A 19,607-nucleotide genomic window follows, 5' to 3' on the forward strand; every position below is an offset into this window, starting at 1 on the left:
CTTTACCATATGTAGGAGTCTCTACAATGTGACCTATTGCTGAAGGTTGAAACTTTTCTTTTCTTTTTTTTTTAAACACAACCCTTCCTTAAAGGGATATTCCAATTAGAAAAGTTCCCACTGGATCACCGATCATGATAAATGGGGTCTTGTGTCGCCTATTTGAATGGAGTGTTGGTGGAGCATGGGCAGCCTTGCTCCATTCAGTCTATTGGACTCCAGGAAATAGCCGAGTACAGCTCTTGCAGTCCCATTGAGATGAATGGATTGTACACATGGTCAACCTGCTGCTCGATTCATTTGGGGGTGTGGTACCCTGCTCTCATGCTTTTTGGGAGACCTTGTGGATAGGTGATAACTTTTTACAACTGAAATACCCCTTTGACGATCTGTTGCTCTCTTTCCCCTCTCACAGCACACAGTGTCATAGACAGCGAGGGAAGACTGCAGCTGCATCCCCCTCCTCCCTCTCTAATTTTTGGTGACTGATTAAGTCTGCAAATACATCTATGTGAACCTGCAGGTAGGAGAAGGGGCGTTGAAGGCTTTAGTGACCACCATGTAAAATATATATAATATATAATCTTGTTATAAACGGTGACAATCTCTTGGATGACCCTGCGCTGTATACTTTCCATTTAAACTTTAACACGTGCCCCTCAGCTATTGAGAGGAGTGAGCAGAGAGCTGGCCTGTCGTACAGCCGTGCCGTCCATAAAACGCTTTATCCAAGAGCAGGTATGAGGAAATGCGCGCTGTAAGCTCCAATAAAAAAGGGATAATCTGCGGAGTATATTGCCTTCTCCGCTCTATTAAGCAAACAGGCGGCACGATGATGATGACATATGACTGTCTGGAACAGAGATTTAGATGCTGATTGTTCAAGAAATTCTTGGAAATAGATGTCAGTAACAGAATCATAAATCTCTGGAGGTGGAAGGCAATTGTAAGTAACCTTCACTGATTGCAGGTTGGACTAACGTGGGGTTATCCCATGATTAATGTCCAAAATGCTAATTAAATATGATATACTACATGACGATCCTTTTCTAATAAAGCTAGAACCAGCCCTGTACCTCACATGGATCCAGAGATCTCCCCATTCATTGTTGCAATTGCTCTGCTAGAGGGGGCGTGCACTTTCTCAGGGGGGTGTCCTGTCTGCTGCGGCTGATAACAGTTTAAGGGTGGAACTGAGCATCTCAGTGAGCTGGACAGAGAATTTGAAAAAAGGGAAAACAGCAGGTGGCGCTATACAGATAGATTTCAGTGGATAACTCAGCGGCTATACAACATTTTTAATTACATGCAGTTACAAAAGTATTCAGATCCAGGGGCTGGTTTGAAAAATGTTGAATTTTTTAGTGTGACAACCTCTTTAAAGGGGGTATTCCAGCTTGGAGCACATATTCTTTTTTAACTACTAGGTAGATGATAAATTCTAGATTGCTGGGGATTTCCAATTCTGCATCAGGTTTTATTTTAGTGCTGAAAATTCTCTGTGTGAACATACCCTGAATCAGACTAGGCTTTTATATGTACAGCACCATGGAATAAATGGCGCTATAATAATAATAACTCTCACAAAACAACAATTTATGTGCTTGAAAACAGTGAACTCGGTCACAGAAATGACTGTGTTTACAAACATAATATCTTTGTGTATAACCAGAGGATTCCTTGTGTCACAAATGTTTCTTTTATGTAACAATATGGCATTTTAGGCTACTTTCACACTTGCGGCAGAGGATTCCGGCAGGCAGTTCCATCGCCTGCCAGATCCGGCAATCTGGACGCTAACAGATGCATTTGTGAGACGGATCCGGATGCGAATCCGTCTCACAAATGCATTGCAATACCGGATCCGTCTTTGCGGTTGTCATCCGGAAAAACGGATCCGGTATTTCTTTTTTTTCACAGATTTAATGGTCAGCGCATGTGCGGACGGAAAGAACAGATCCGTTTTGCCGGAACACTTGTTAATGAAAATTTATGCCGGATCCGGCATTCCCGGCAAGTGTTCAGGATTTTTGGCCGGAGTGAAAACTGCAGCATGCTGCGGTATTTTCTCCGGCCAAAAAACGTAAGAGGAACTGATATGATGCATCCTGAACAGATTGCTCTCCATTCAGAATGCATTAGGATAAAACTAATCAGTTATTTTCCGGTATTGAGCCCCTAGGACGGAACTCAATACCGGAAAACAAAAACGTTAGTGTGAAAGTACCCTTAGACTGAACTGCATGTAGCCGACAGATACTAGGGTTGCCAACCGTCCAGAAATTTCTAGACAGTCCTTAAAAACAGGTGACTTTTTTCGTGTGTCCGTGAAAAAAAAAATGGATGTGTCCATGTTTTTATTTATTTTTTAAGCTGGTGGTACTTGAATAGATTATTTTGGTGGTAATTATCATCATTTTACAGCTCACAGTAAATACTGGTAATGCGCTCTTATCAGTATATTGACTTTATGGTCTTGCAATTTGTCCATAAAAAAATATTGGCTGTACTTGATTTTGGGATAAGTTGCCCCAGAATTTTTTTTAAATTCCTGTTGGCAACCTTGACGTCTACTCGGAGGTGCCCATGCTAAAATACATCCAGGGGAAGTCTCCTAGCAAGAAGAATGACATTCTGTAGGAAACAAATGTAGCTGTTTCAACAAGGCTTATATCCCAAAAATTTTGTATGGTGATTGAAAAAAACTGCTTTACGGTAATGCAGTTAAGGCCGAATGCACACAGCCGTGTTCCGCGGCCGAGAGCGTTCCGTGGTATGCCGGGCTGGATTCCTGTTCAGAGCAGGAGCGCACGGCGTCATAGCAACCAATGACGCTGTGCGCTCCTGCTCTGAACAGGAATCCAGCCCGGCATACCACGGACCGCTCTCGGCCGCGGAACACGGCCGTGTGCATTCGGTCTAATTGTGATGACTGTTGATCTAGGGTAGTGAAGTTGTGAAGAGGGGTTAAGGTCATTAATATCTGATCAGTGGGGGTCCAACTCCTAGCACACCCGATGATCAGCTGCTTGAAGAGATTGCATAGCTCCGTGAGCACCGCTGACTCTCCCTAGACCTGTGACGTCATGCCTATTGGTCATATGGACTGCAATACCGAGCACAGCTGCTATGCAATAGAAGGCAGCGTTCTTGGTGGCCATAGCACTGCCTCTTCAAACAGCTTATTGGCGGGGTGCCAGGAGCCAGACCCCTGCTGAAATGATATTGATGACCTATCCTAAGAATAGCTTATCAATATTAAACACCTGGATATCCCCTTTAACACTAGGTGGTCTAGTGCTCTGAAGGGGTTATTACTAACTTGTCTAGTTGTATAAGGGTGATGACAACATACCTTATGGTCTATGGTTCACAAATACATTAGTGTATGTGAACCATAGTCAGAGGGGCTGCTTTATTTCTGCCAAGTGGTTGCAGTCATGTAATGTGGGTTTGAGGAGGCATGGAGCAACGCGTCTAAGTCCAGACTAGAGTTCAGGCCCTGGGTGGTACACGTCTATAAAGGCAACTAGTAAAAATCAATGTAACTGTTCCTTTTTACAGGTGCAGAGATTTTTTGGGCACCCCCCCTCCCCCCCCCCCCCCCCCCCCAGTTGGCCAGACCTGTAAAGGGAAGCTTACTTACCTGCTTCCCGGTGCTAGCTCCCTTCTCCTCCAGGCTTGAGATGCTCCACTGGGCTCCCTCGCTGAAACGTCTGGTTTGACGTCACCGCAGCCAATCACTTACAGGTCCAGCCAAGTGAGGGGGTCTGCCCAAAAAAAACCTCATTCTTGCAAAACTCATTTAAAGCAACCCACCTACAATGTGCTATTTATAATATGTATGTGACCTGTTGGTCCCCTAGGTCACCAGGAGTCAGGTGTGACTGCTACCTCACCACCCCCATGGACATGTTCCTCTTTAGGATGATCCATGTTTGACCAGATAGACCCATCATAGAACAGCAATATCTGTCAGTCGAAAGCTATCTCTCCCGATCCCCCATACACGTGCATGCTCCGCTTGGCTGAGCATGCATGTGTTGTGAATGGGAGTGGGAAGAAAGCTGCTGATAGACACCATCCTACAACAAAAGGGTAGGACATGTTGAAATCCAAAACTCTTCCCAACATTTGTCATTGGGGGGAGAGTCATGAGGTCCCCATACACATTAGATGGTTGCTTGATCCTGATTGTTGAGTTTGGCCGACACACATCTAATGTGTACTGATTTTTCATGGAGTGGCCAGTGGACTGTGTACATATGCCTTATCTCCCAGCAGAGTGTCCACAATTGTGCCAGTTGCTTAACAGATCTGTGACTTATCTCGGGGACAATGCTGTCAGTAAACTTTTTGACTTTTGGCACTCGCTGTATTTTTCCTATCGTTAGACTTTACAACCTATAGAATTGTTCTGCTAGAAAACTGCAGTAGGTGAGCAGGGCTAATGAATTACCAAAGATCGGGCTCTGACTCATGTTAACCTTCACACAGTAAGAATGAACATAAAGCCTCCACCATTTACTGTCCTATCAATTCAATCAATCTTGTGCTTGCTTCTAGAGAGAATGATAAAGAGACAGAACTCAAGGCTGGCTGCAGATCGCAATGCAGGTCGCTCACATAACTCCAGTCTTCTACCAAGTTCAAGGATCACTTGCTAGAAGAGTGCAGGACGAGTGCTCATCAATGCCCGTGGTACCAGAAACGTGGATGGCTCTACTGCTGTGAGGGGAAGCAGGCTTGGGTTGCATTCTGCTGACTTGACGGGGCAGATTGCGTCACCGAGGAGGAGAAGAAGAGAAGAAGAATCAGCTCATTCATGAGTTATCACCGGGCTGTGACAAGCATGGGAATAACAGGAATTTCTTTCGAGGGATGATTTTTTTGACCAGTCTGTAGACAATCCTCGGAAGCTTGGAAATCAAGAACGCTTGCAGCCGGTTGCTTGAAAGGCATCGCTCTCATATTACGTCACGAGATGGGTATAAAACCAGCTGTCCACCCCTGTGTGAAACCTGTGCAGGACAGGCAATCTCTGGGCTAACACGGATATGCTTGGATGTCTTAACTGAAGATCCAAAAATATTCAACCCCAATTTTCATCTCCATTGAAATTAGTACATTTTGGAATTTTTTTTATGAGACACTTTCAACAACTTTTTGAAATCTGTTCGGCTTATATTTTACAACAGCTCTTCCCATAATTGGCATTGCCATGGCAGAAAAGTGTGATTTCATTGCTAACATGTACGGCTATGATTTGGGTGTTCATTTTGTGGATTTTAAGCCGTTGGGTTTTGGGGCCAATGGTCTCGTCCTTTCTGCAGTCGATAGCAAAAATTCTCGAAAAGTGGCAGTGAAAAAAATTACCATTAGCGACTGTCGGAGCATGAAGCACGCCTTTCGGGAGATTAAGATCATCCGACGTCTCAACCATGACAACATTGTAAAAGTTCACGCCGTGTTGGGTCCCAGGGGGGCTGACCTTCAAGGAGACATCTTCAAATACAACGTGGTTTACATTATACAGGAACACATGGAGATGGATCTTTCTAGGCTGTTGGAACAAGGGCCTCTTAGTGAGGACCACGCCAAGCTTTTTATTTACCAACTTTTACGGGGTTTGAAATATATCCATTCGGCCAACGTGCTTCACCGAGATCTGAAACCAGCCAATATCTTCATTAATACGGAGGACCTCGTACTCAAGATCGGAGACTTTGGCTTGGCTCGTATTGTGGACCAGCATTACTCCCATAAGGTATTGTTTTTTATCTTTGATGTTTATTAATAGTTGTTGGTTTCTAGGTTCCATGAAGATGAGGAGATCTGTTGAAACCACATACTGTGGTTAGATCAATCCAAAAGTTTGTTAAATCAAAAAGTATTTATCTTCTAACCAGACATATGTTTGGAGTGTAGAAGCTTGGAGACTTGTCAAAAGTCTTGAAGAAGTGGGTCCCAATGGATTTATTTCCATTGAAAAAGTATTTTTAGAGTTTTAACGTTGATGTATATTAATAAGGGTTGGTTTCTAGGAGCCATGAAGATGGAGAGATCTTTTCTAACCAAAAACTCTAGATAGGCCAATCCAAAATGTTCTTAAATCACAAGTTATTACAATGCCAGGATCTTCTAACCATACTTATAACTTGGGATGTAGGAACTTGGAGACCTGTCGAAGTCTTGAACAAGTAGGTTCCAGTGGATTTTGGGCTATATGGGGCCTTAAGGACACTGTTTTTTTTTCATTAATGTCCTTCAAGAACCATTACTTCATTATTTTCCCTTTGACATAGTTGTAACAGGTGAGACGCAATGTAATTTTTAAGGCACCATTATTGTAAATAAACTTTCATTTTCCTTTTTTTCCTAATTCTATTTGTGGCTGACCTAAATGTATAGGATGTATAACACTTTCAAGGGTATTATGAAAGGTTGGGTGATTGGCCCTGGTGACGGGAGTGGACCTAGCTGCTTTCTTCTAAAAACAGCACCACCCCTTGCAGCTCAGCCCCATGCAATACCAGCTAAAACCCAAGTGTGGCAGTGTTTCTGGTAGAAAGAACCCATCCTCTTTACTTAAATTGTAAATAGAGTCCTACCAGAAGTAATTTGTATTAAGTATTTTAGTTTACATTAAAATTAAGAACCCCCTTTCAAAGGGTATACCATCATTACAAGAACGCTGTGATAGAAAGAGCCCTGCAGCAGAAAGGACATGCCCTCGAAGCCGTCATAGGGAGATAGCCATAGCAGAAAGGACATGCCCCCGAGCTGGAATAGGAAGAGAGCTGTAGCAGAAAGGACACAGCCCCTAAGCTGTGATGGGGAGAGAACTGTAGCAGAAAGGACACTCCGCCGAGCTTCCAGCCTGAGATAAATCTAGCAGGGCAATTGCAGCAATGAATGGGGGGAGCTCTGTGAGGTACAGGGCTGGTTTTAGCTTGGAAATAGATTGTCGTGTACTATATTATTTCTGATATTCATTTTTTACATCAATCTTTGCCTAACCCCCTTAAATACCTTAAGTTGCCGATCAGCTGTTTGAAGAGAAGGCAGCTCCCACACGAGTGCTGCCTCCTCTGCTCTGTTTACCTGCTCGCCGCAGACCCCCATTAGATCTCCAGAACCCAATGCATATGGCCCAAGTCGACCAACCGACCCCTTCCCCCGCAAACACTAGCACTGAAGACATTTTACTGTACTTGCTATACAGCAGCACGTATCTCTCACATCTAATGTCTCCTGGATTTAAAATGCCCCCAGTATTTATAATGCCCCCTACTGTTATAGTGCTTGCCCTGAAGTGCCCCCAGTATTTATATTTCTCAGTTTAGTGTGCTCAGAAATTAGAATTCCTCAGCCCCTCCACCATACAGTCCCATGTAAATAACATTATTTCCCTCCCTCCGCCATAGAGTCCCATGTAAATAACATCACACCATCTCTCCTGCCCCCTCCAATATACAGTCCCACGTAAATAACCTCCTCCCCGGCCGCCTTTAACATACATTCCCGTGTAAAGAACATCACCCTCTCCCCAGCCACCGTCAACATATAGTCCCATCACCCCCTTAATATTCTGTCCCATGTAAATAACATCACTCCGCCAGACACCTTCAACATACAGTCCTATGTAAATAAAATCACCCCCTCCTTAGCCACCTCCAACATGCAGTCAACATGTAAATAATATTACCCCTCAACATCCAACATTCAGTCCCATGTAAATAATATCACTACCTCCTACAGCTGCCTTCAACATATAGTCCCATGTAAATAACATCACCCTGCCCCAGCCACCTCCAACATGCATTCCCATGTAAATGACTTCACCCCCTCAACTTTCAGTCCCATGTAAATAACATCACTCCACCCCACTGTCCCATGTAAATAACTTCCCTCCCTTCAGCCCTAACATACAGTCCCAGTTAAATAACTACAACTCCCAGCATTGCTCTGCCTCTCCCTTCACTTACCACTCCTCATGTAGCAGACATCACCACAGCTTCTTCCCAGGGCTTCTCTTCACTGCTGAGCCATCCTCTCCTGCACTGGTCACATGATGGTGACATCATCGCAGGTCCTTTTCAGCTACTGCATTCAGAATCACATGGACTGTGAGGTCATCACAGGTCCTTCAGGGCATTAGATTCAATTGTATTGCCGTCCTGAGGATGGCAATACAGTTGTATCTAGCAGGCAGGCAGGACATTCGGGGCCTGGGACAAAACATCAGGGGCCCAGGCCCCGAATGTTTTAACCTAGCAACGCCCCTGCCAGAACCCCATATTAGACCTCAGACCAGACCCCCATTAGACCTCTAAACCCCATATCAGATCTCAGAACAGACTCCCATTACACCTTCAGACCCCCATTGGACCTCAGACCAGACCTCCAGACCCCCCAGATCAGACCTCAGATCAGACTTTAAAATAATATTTACTTACCTCTCCTGCTCTGCTGCCACTCTCCACCTCCACCGGTCTCCCTGCTCTCTTGGTGTCCTCGGGGCCCGCGCTGCACAGTCACTTGACTGCCTGCAGCATCAGGTCACAGTGCGCGCTGTACGTCCTGACGCTGCAGGCAGCCACGACACAGCAGCGCGGGTCCTGAGAAGAGTAAGCAGGAGGAGGGGTAAGTAGAGCGCTCACAGCGCATCACTCCCCCGCCTCCTGCACTGCATCATATAAAGGGAAAAATACAGCCCCCCTGGCTTAGGGGCCCGGTCGCAACTGCGACCCCTATAGCTACGCCAGTGAGTATGAGCCATACCTTCCAAAATAGGTTGGTTTAATTGCTTTTTTTTCCAGTGTGTACGGGCATCTTTACTTCCTGCTGCAAAAAGGTGCAAAAAATGCCATAAAAATCCATATCTTTATTTTATTATCTAATTAATGCAGTCCATAAAATAGTAAAAAATATCTCTTAAAGATATGGGCGCCGAAGTCACAACACGCCACATTTATATCTACATCCCGCCTGGCTCAATTCTTTCTCTGTCAATGGTTTTGAGGCAATTTTCAAATTTTTTACGTACTCAAATAATAAATTTAGAAAGTAAATAATATAAAATAAACTCATATTTGCCATTTATTTTTTGAAAGTGGACACTTTATATATTGAGAAAATTCCACCTCGCGCTTAACAGTCCTGGGCACTGTCATGTAAGTTTGTATCAATTTAAAATTCCTATTTGGGACTAAAAGTCTGACCCAGGCAAAACCTGGAGAGACAGTAGTAGAAATAAAGACTCCTTAAAGGGGTTGTCCCATTGCAAACATTTATCCCCAAACCACATTCCCCTGTTTGAATGGAGCGGCAGTCATAAGTGTGCACTGACAATCCACTCAGTATTATGAGTCTACATAGAGTTGAATGGAGCATCAGTGCGCATGCGTGACCACTGCTCCATTACAAGGGTACACAGGGCCCCTGTTCTCATGATTGGTGGGGGCCCCAGCAGTTGGGCCCTGCTCATCAGACACTATGGACAGGGAATAAAGTGTTTGCAGTGGGATAACCCCTTTAAGTGTGAAAATTGTTGTCACCCCTTTAAAGGGGTGACGACATGAAGAAATGCTCCTGTATACTCCCATGGCTGTACTCGGGGTGCTGCTCTCACTTCCAGCTTTTCACCTCACCCTGACTGGTCCCCAACTTCAAACCTGGTTTGCGCCCCAAATGTTGCACCTAGCACTAAGACTCTGGCCATCGAGGAGGTTCAGGACCTCTCCTGACATCTGCTTCCATAAATACCTGCATCCCATTAAATAACAATTCTGGATTCGTTTTGATTAGATCCCTAACTTGTGATGTTCCTCTTTTATTCCCCTTAAAAATGTATGACTAAATTCACAATTGGGTGTGACTCTTCACAGTTTAGCATTGTCAGAATGTGCTAGGGGCACACCCCTCAATTGGTAACACCCAGCTGACAATTTATTCATAAGCTTATAGGAGGAATAAAGGAGGAAGCAAACAGTGCAGAGTTCTGAGATGCTCTAGAACTGTAATTACATGGGGACTAAAACTCGTTACTAAAACAGACATGTCAGGAAAGGGAACGTGTCCTCTTTTAGGAGGATTTCCCAAGCGCTGCAGATGCTATTGTATGTACACTGAACAAAAATATAAACACAACACTTTTGGTTTTGCTCCCATTTTTTTTACATACACAAAAGACCCATTACTCTTTAATATTGATCTGAAATATTAATCTGTGTTAGTGAGCACTTCTCCTTTGCCGAGATAATCCATCCCACCTCACAGGTGTGGCATATCAAGGTGCTGATTAAACAGCATGAATATTGCACAGGTGTGCCTTAGACTGCCCACAATAAAAGGCCACTCTGAAATGTGCACAGTTTTTCCTTACTGGGGGAGGGATCAGATAACCAGTCAGTATCTGGTGTGCCCACCATTTGCCTCACGCAGTGCAACACATCTCTGTCGCATAGAGTTGATCAGGTTGTTGATTGTGGCCTGTGAAATGTTGGTCCACTCCTCTTCAATAGCTGTGCGAAGTTGCAGAATATTGGCAGGAACTGGAACGCGCTGTCGTTTACGCCGATCCAGAGCATCCCAAACATGCTCAATGGGTGACATGTCCGGTGAGTATGCTGGCCGTGCAAGAACTGGGATGTTTTCAGCTTCCAGGAATTGTGTACAGATCCTTGCAATATGGGGCCGTGCATTATCCTGCTGCAACATGAGGTGATGGTCGTGGATGAACGGCACAACAATGGGCCTCAGGATCTCATCACGGTATCTCTGTGCATCAAAATGCCATCAATAAAATGCACCTGTGTTCGTTGTCCATAACATATGCCTGCCCATACCATAACCCCACCACCATCATGGGCCACTCGATCCACAACATTGACGTCAGCAAACCGCTCACCCACACGACGCCACACACGCTGTCTGCCATCTGCCCTGAACAGTGAAAACCGGGACTCATCCGTGAACAGAACTCCTCTCCAACGTGCCAGATGCCATCGAATGTGAGCATTTGCCCACTCAAGTCGGTTACGAAGACGGACTGCAGTCAGGTCCAGACCCCGATGAGGACGACGAGCATGCAGATGAGCCTCCCTGAGACGGTTTCTGACAGATTGTGCAGAAATTCTTTGGTTATGCAAACAGATTGTGGCTACAGATGTCCGGGTGGCTGGTCTCAGATGATCATGAAGGTGAACATGCTGGATGTGGAGGTCATGGGCTGGTGTGGCTACACGTGGTCTGCGGTTGTGAGGCCGGTTGGATGTACTGACAAATTCTCTGAAACGTCTTTGGAGACGGCTTATGGTAGAGAAATGAACATTCATTGCACGGGCAACAGCTCTGGTAGACATTCCTGCAGTCAGCATGCCAACTGCACGCTCCCTCAAACGTCGCATTGTGCTGTGTGATCAAACTGCATATTTCAGAGTGGCCTTTTATTGTGGGCAGTCTAAGGCTCACCTGTGCAATATTCACGCTGTCTAATCAGCACCTTGATATGCCACACCTGTGAGGTGGGATGGATTATCTTGGCAAAGGAGAAGTGCTCACTAACACAGATTTAAACAGATTTGTGAACAATATTTGAGAGTAATGTGTCTTTTGTGTATGTAGCAAATGTTTCAGATCTCTGAGTTCAGCTCATGCAAAATGGGAGCAAAACCGAAAGTGTTGTGTTTATATTTTTGTTCAGTGTATGTGATGGTGGTGTATTTTGGAATGTAATTGACTCTGGTCTAAGCCAGTTCCAGCTGATTTATTCTAGAAGGACACTGCTGATGAGCGCCATACGTTGGCGAGTTCAGCGCGTCATGTGACGAGACCCGTAGATTTTCCGAGTTGCGTTTTTTATGCATTGTAACCTTGTAAAGGGCCAGTAAATCTTTTATAACATCATAATGTTTCCAAAAACGGACCTGCGAATTTTATGATGTGAGAAGTGATTGTAATAAAGAATTCCAAACATGCGCTATGTCTGACTCATCATGAACTGGTTTATATAAGGACGACTGCGAGGCGTGTGATATCAGGCGCTCATGTATTTAGACAGTAGCTTAAAAGGTGACTAACTGTTCCAAAAACTTATGATGGACCCATAGACTTCTATATCTGTAAAGAATAAATCAAGGCAACTGGACGTACTGTAGACTACTTGAAAACGTTTTACTCGTTCTTCCAACGAGCTTTCTCAATTCTGAGTGACTGTACAAGAATTCTTGTACAGTCACTCAGAATTGAGAAAGCTCGTTGGAAGAACGTGTGAAACCTTTTTTAAAGAAATCTACAGTACGTCCAGTTGCCTTGATTTATTCTTTACAGATATACCATGACCTGGATAAATGAGAACCTTCACAGACATAGACTTCTATGTAGCCTGTCTCGTGCGGTGAGGAGAGAAAGTGCGCTGTGCGTGCGCTACTGTCTCCTCGTTCTAGGGATCAAGCGGGTCTCGGCGCTCAGACCCACACCAGTTAAAGGGTCTGTGATATCGTTAGTATATGCCACCAATGTCAGATAGGTGCAGTTCCTACCTTTGGGACCTCTCCTATCTCCAGAACGGGACACTGGAAGTGAAAGAGAGTACACTGTGCATGCACAGTGTGCTCTACATTCATTTCTATGGGAGTCGCGAAAATAGCTGAGTGAGTGCACTCTGCTATTTTCGGGAGTCCCATAGAAATGAATAGAGAGTGCACTGCGCATGTGCAGCTACCACCCCATTTATTTCTATGGGACCGCCTGAGATAGCTGAGCCAGCACTCGTCTATTTTCGGTAGTCCCATAGAAATGAGTGGAGAGCGCACTGCACAAGCGCAGCTAACACCCTATTCACTTCCATGGGACTGCCAGAGATAACTGAGCCAGCGGCCCTCAGCTTTAGAGGCATATACTGCTATAACCTGCAGGGACTGCATTGTCTGTGCGGCTGCAGGGTGAATGCGGTGTCCTTCCTCTCCAGAGCTGCCTCCAGAATAAACCGTCCTGAATATTTTATAAGCTTATAATGCAGAACTGACTCTGCACAGTAATCAGGTTGTCTCCTCATGATAAGCGGCAGTTATGCAATAAAATACACATTATGATTAACTCCTTTTATAATCTTTCAGAGCTTCGAGGTAGACATTGCTCATTATGGACATTTATGGGGCAATTTGAGTAAAAATGAAAATAAATAAATAAATAAATACCACAAATATTTATCTTTCTTAACACGGGGCATTGCACTCCCTTCCGCCCCCCTCTCCCAACAAGTGGAGGGTGTTTTTGCCCATTGATTGAGATCTGAAAACATCTGAAATAACTCCATTATAGGGCAAATCTTGCCTGGGGTTTGAGCTAATTTTACGGGTGTGATTCATTTTTCAGTTCTGGTCTGGGATCTCATTAATTTTAGCTGTCTGGTCTGGGGTCTGAATTAATTTTATGGGTTTGGTCTGGGGTCTGAATTTAATTTTATGGGTTTGGTCTGGGTTGTGATTAATGTGTGTTTGGTCTGGGGTCTGAATTAAATTTATGGGTTTGGTCTGGGGTCTAAATAATTTTAGCTGTTTGGATTGGGGTCTTAATTCATTTTAGGAGTTTTGTCTGGGGTCTGATTAATTTTAGCGATTTGGTCTGGGCTCTCATTAATTTTAGGGGTTTGGTGTGGATTTGATTAATGTTAGAGGTTTGGTCTGGGGTCTGAATTATTTTAGGGCTTTGGTCTGGGGTCTGATTATTTTTATTGTTTGGTCTGGGGTCTGAATTGATTTTAGGGGTTTGTCCGGAATCTGATTAATTTTAGCTGGCTGGCCTTGGGGTCCAAATTAATTTTAGGGTTTTAGTCTGGGATCTGATTAATTTTAGGGGTCTGGTCTTGGGTCTGATTAATCTTAGTTGTCTGACCTGGGGTTCTAAAACAATTTTAGGAGTGTAGTCTGGGGTCTGAATTGTATTGGGGTTAGAATTGATATATGAGCCTGCTCTGGTGGACTTTACACAGTCGGCCACTCATTTGAATAAGTTGTGATAAACCGGGACCACTACCGTGTAGTCGTGGCCAGGTCTGCAGTGGTGGTTCTCTCATGGTGCAGATGCAGTGTGTGATTGTATGGTGGCTGTATACCACAGAGTCTCCCTAAGACATGCTGGTGATTTGGGGTAACACGCAACCTCCTTACCAAAAGGACCACCATGTAACCCAACTCGTCACAGAGAGGAAAAGTGGTGACATGGGCATGAGAGTGACCCTTTGAAAACCACCATGCTATACATGTACAATATGCAATATAACTGCTATACAGCATGAAACATATAGAGCGCTGACATTATTAAAGAGCATAGTGACCGTCGCCGGTCCTCTTCTCTGGACCTGCATTGGCAAAAGAAAAAGTATCAACACAAATCACAAGCAACAATATAAAAACTGGGATAAAATGAGAGCAGTTCCAACAATATACATGGGGTCTCCTCAACACCTTACAATCTGGCTTGTAATACTACCTTCCCCCTGCTGGGCCCAAGGTGCATATGTATGTGGGGGTTAGGAAGGATAGCTGTCAGCCAATAAGCCATCTAATGTGTATGTCCTGCCTTCAGTAGAGATCTAGCCAAAAACTAATTTTTCAAATTTTCGACTATTTTTGTGTAGTTCTTGCAGTTCTTAATGTGAGGATTTACACGGATCAGCCTCTCACTTTTATGTTTCTTTGCCCATCAAAATAAAAAATCCTGTATGAAAAAGATTAAGGCAGAAACCAGGAATTATGTAAGGATTATGTCCCGGCCTGTATCCCCAGACGCGTTTCGCTGGCCTCATTGAGCTCTATTGATAAAAAGAAGTCGAGTTTATGTGGACTCCAGAATCGCTCAGGTTTATTTTTCATGTTTATTGTAGCAGAAAATTTAGAAGAACATTTCTTTATCCAGTCCGATGAACCCTTGCATCACCTCATGTTCTGCCCAGTGCAGATCAGGATTGGGCTGAGGATTGCGTGAGTGCCTGCAACTTTATCTCAGCCTTGAACCCTCTGAAACTTCTTATCTCCTTTCTGTAGGAAGACAATTTGAGTGGATTTTTATCTCAATTATATTGAGGTGAGAGTATGTAGATGACAGATATATGTGGAAACGCGTCTACTCTCAGTAGATATCCCATATGTTGGGTGCAGCCTGTAGATTGGGAACGTACACTTGGAGGTGCATGTGTCTAGGGAATCATCCCAGTAACAGCGGGTAGATAAAGAACATTTATCAACCCCTGTATGCCAAATGGCATAAAAAAGTTGCAGTTTGGTCCTTGCTCCACCTGTGCAGAATTACACAACTTTTCAAGGATTTTGTACCCCACTCCCCCCTTTTCAGGTTAAGCATCACATTGTGTTTGATGCCTATGGGCTAAAAAGCTCAAGAAGATTTAGTTTACACAAGTGAAAGCACTGTAAGCAGTTCTCTTCTTCTCCACGGTGGATAAGGCAGGGCCCTGTAAATATAAATTGTAGCATTGTCCTCTAATGTCACATTGTATCAAGGAGGAGAGGAGCAGCTAGGCAGGATATGGCTGCAAGTGAGGAGAAGAAGAGCAGAAGGAAGGAATAGAAGAGCAAAGAGCAACAGGCAGGGAGTAGGAGGTGCAAGCGAGGTATGGAGGAGCCTAAAGGAAAGGATAGAAGAGGGCAAGAGGAGCAGTGAGGGCGAAATTAGAGAAAAGCAGTGAGGAAAAAGAGATAGACGAGAAAAGTTAGGGAGGAAGGAGAAGAAGTAACTGTGGAGCAGGAAGAGAGAAGCCATCTGGGAAGAGGAGTATGACAGCTCCTTAGCTAATGAGCAGGCAAGGAAACTACGGAGGAGGTGAACAGCCAAAGAGGTGGGGAATAAGATGAACCCTAAAGTAGCACAGGAGCAGCTAAGAAATAGAAGGGGTAGAGGAGAGTAGCACCCAAAAAGGAAGGATATTCATGGTAGAGGAGAGGATGAGCAGCTAGAGAGGAAGAAAAGAGAATCAGCCAGGAAGAAGGAGAGAAGAGACCATGGAGGAGGAGGAGAAGAGGATCAGGTGGGGAGGAGGAGAAAAGATGTCAGGAAGTAGGAGAGGAGATGCAAGTAGGGAGGAATTGAGGGGGTGCAGGTAGGGAAGAGGAGAGGAAAATCCAGGGAGGAAGATGATGTGCAGATAGGGAGAGAAGCCAGGGAGGAGAGGAGGTGCAGATAGGGAGGAGAAGAGAAGAAGCCATGGAGGATGAGCAGGTAGGGATGAGAAGATAAGAAGACAGGGAGGAGGAGAGAAGTTGTGTGTAGGGAGAAGAAGAGAAGAAGCCAGGGATGAGAAGCTGGTAGGGAGGAAAAGAGAGAAGGTAGGAGGAGAGGAGCAGCAGGTAGTGAGGAGAAGAGAAAGCCAGGTAGGAGGAGAAGAGAAAGCCAGGTAGGAGGAGAAGAGAAAGCCAGGTAGGAGGAGAGAAGCTGCAGTTAGGGTGGAGGAGCAGGTGGAGTAGAGGAGAGAAGAAGCCAGGGAAGAAAGGAGGTGCAGGTATGGAGAATGAGAGGATATGCAGTAAGGAGAGAAGAGGCTAGGGTGAGGACGGAGCTACCAAGGAAGTGAAGAGGAACCGACAGGCTATAGTAGGCAAAGATTCAGAGAAGCCACATTGGAGGAGAAGAAGGATGTGAGAAGGAGCAGGAATTACTTTTTCTTAGAACAAATCAATTATACAAGGGTTTTTATATACAGAACATGTCAGTACAAAATGTCTGTTCATGTGTGCAATATGATATATGCTTATTACGTTTGTGCAGGACGTGAAGCTCTGCACTGTGTGCATTGTTTCATCCTTTTCTCCTGGAATCATTCATCTCTAAGAAGACACAATTTTCATGGTAATTTGCAAAGCACAAAACATCAGCGCATGTAAACGGCATATAATTATTTTCACAGAATTTTTCAATACATAATTTGGGTAGGTATATTGCAAAAATTTCGCTGAAAAATTGAACCTACTTTAAAAATTAACTTTTAATGGATACTTTATAAGATAAATCCCAAATAACAATATTTTTACATATATATATAGATTTAGATAACGACTGCAGTATATTTTATACTGGCTGCAGTTTCATATCTAGCATAGAGAGTTCACAGGGTTCTTTTGTGTTTCCAATGTGTATCACACTAGATAAAAAGATTGTTACCACTCACGGTTACCGACGGTGATTCACAGTGGGTCCCAGACCAGGTTTTCAGAGGATGACTGGATGTTGAGTTCCGGATCCGAATACCCTTGATATTCAGGTGTAGGTGCGGTTTCTCCACTATCAGTTTTGCCAATATGTTAGATTGGAGAAAAACGGAACAAAAAATAAGAAAAAGTAGGGGGGTCTGACCCTAAACTACTTGTGAGTCCCTGCCTAAAAGTAGAGAGACCCTCTGCCTAAATGCAGAGGTATCACCCCCTAATGAGGCGACCCCACTTATCGACGGCTAAACCCTGAGTGGTAGCCCTGAGGATAAACTCCCAAAACAATATAGTAGATCCCGACGCGTTTCTCACTGTCACTGGTTTGGTGACAGGATCATCAGGGGATATCAGATGTAAGTGGCACAATCGCCCAAAAAGTTTTTAAGCCAGATGAGAGCTGCTGGTATTGCTGCTAGGTGGATGTAGAGATGGCAGTCCAGGCCGATCCCTAATTCTACTGCCCTTAAATACCCCATTGATTAAGTGAATTGCTTACTGTAATGTGATCGCCATAGGTGTTCCGGCGTGCGCTTCACAGGCAGGCATTTCCGCCCTGTGGAACGCATGTGACGCACTTCCGTGCGTCCCATAAGGGGTGTCCCTATTCGTGTGGTGAGCTGATGCCGGTGGAACGCAACCGCGTCATCATCGTGCGTTCCGGAAGTGCTCGTATGAAGCCGGATGTGACGTTTCCAGTGTGTGAACCGCATCTGGAACGCACATTCGGCCGAATAGATGATGTTTATTAGAACTGTGAGGAGAAGAAAATTCTCTGATGTATGCATTGACACCTAAATAGAGAATCATTACTTTTTATAAAGTCCGGTAAAGACACAATTTGCAATGGAAATAGCGATCGCATAAATCATAGGGGTGGCAATACATTATTAATTATTCTTCTAAGCAGCAATTATACATATGGATATCTATAAATATGCACATTAGGGGGAGGTGATCCCACGGGGGGGGGGGGGGGGGGAGGGATGGATAAGGTATTAAAGCGTAATACAAAAAGATAAGTCGATACCCCAGATCACCTCAAAAGATATAATCAGTTCAACCTATTCCGGTTGGATAACTGTATTAATTGTCTGACGGGTCTGTTCCCAAGATAATTACATTCACAGGACAGACAGATCACACGATTTCCCCATAAAGAGGAAAAGAAAGAGGGGGGGGGGGGGCAGGGGGGGGGTCCTTTACAAAAAGGATCCGAAAGACAGAACTTCATTCAGTCCGAGTGGGCTCACCGTTTTTAACCTGTGAGTCCACTCGGCCTCTTTTTGCAAAATCCGCTTATTGTGGTCTCCTCCGCGAGGTGACGGACGGACCACTTCCATGACACAGAAGTTAATTGCTTTATCGTTGTTGTTATGGAATAACCGGATGTGTCTAGCCACAGCAGTATCTCTATTATTCCTTATGTCACCCAGGTGGTCACCAATTCTCCTTCTTAGTTCTCTTTTAGTTTTGCCCACATATTGTAGGCCGCATATGCAGTTAATTAGGTATACCACCCCTGCTGTTTTGCAATTAGCAAAATCCCTGCTGACATAGGTCCTATTTGTTGTATGACTGAAAAAGTTCTTAGTTTGATGAATGTAGGGACATGCTATACATGTGCCACAACGGAATGTCCCCAAAGGCCTCCTGTCTAGCCAGGTACCAGATTTCTTTGTTGGCATGTAGTGACTATGAATGAATCTGTCACCCAGTGATCTCCCTCTTCTATATGTTATGGCCGGGTGTGTTGGAAGTATCTCTCCTATGTCGGGGTCAAGGCGTAACATTTCCCAGTATTTATTTAGGATACCTTTTACCTCTCTATTACAGTGATCGAAAGTGCCGATTATGCGGCAGATGGGGTTGGCTTCTTTTTTATATCTTTCTTCTTTTTTCGGATTAAGTAAATCTAGTCTAGTGGCATTTTTCGCTGTCCTAAATGCTCTCTGTAGAGGTTGATCTGGATAACCCCTTTCTTTAAATCTAGTTTTTAGATCCCTTGCTTGTTCGAAAAAATCTCTGTTGGAACTGCAATTTCTCCTAATACGTAAGTACTGTCCTTTAGGTATGCCATTTTTCAGGTTGTGGGGGTGATGGCTTTCCCACCTTAACAAACTATTTGTGGCAGTAGGTTTTCTGTAGGTTTTAGTACTGATGCTACCATTGTTGAGAGAAATATATAAGTCCAAAAAAGGGAGGCCCCCTTCACTGATTTCTGATGTGAAATGCATTCCAATTTGATTTTGATTAAGATCAGCCACAAAATCCAAGAATAGCCCTCTGGGGCCGCTCCACAATATCAATATATCGTCGATATAGCGGCCCCAGAAGGCTATCCTGGGCGTCCATACACTATCTTCGGTGAATACCACTGTATCC

At 44.3% G+C, this 19,607-nt stretch overlaps 1 protein-coding gene across 3 annotated transcripts in view; it reads left to right on the forward strand.

The window, feature by feature from the left end:
• Positions 1-19,607, forward strand: part of MAPK4 (mitogen-activated protein kinase 4) — a 102,294-nt gene that overhangs the window by 57,970 nt on the left and 24,717 nt on the right. Inside the window, exons 1-2 of one of the 3 annotated variants that reach the window (XM_044292649.1) lie at positions 448-523; positions 4,567-5,767. The exons of 1 other annotated variant lie outside the window; for it this stretch is intronic. In XM_044292649.1, the coding sequence (XP_044148584.1) occupies positions 5,222-5,767 (546 nt within the window). In that variant the 5' untranslated portion in view covers positions 448-523; positions 4,567-5,221. Of the gene's footprint in view, positions 1-447; positions 524-4,566; positions 5,768-19,607 lie in introns of those variants that run through there. One more of the 3 variants, XM_044292648.1, reaches the window with a different exon arrangement.

This window comes from Bufo gargarizans, chromosome 1 (genome assembly GCF_014858855.1).
Source record: "Bufo gargarizans isolate SCDJY-AF-19 chromosome 1, ASM1485885v1, whole genome shotgun sequence".
Taxonomy (NCBI): domain Eukaryota; kingdom Metazoa; phylum Chordata; class Amphibia; order Anura; family Bufonidae; genus Bufo; species Bufo gargarizans.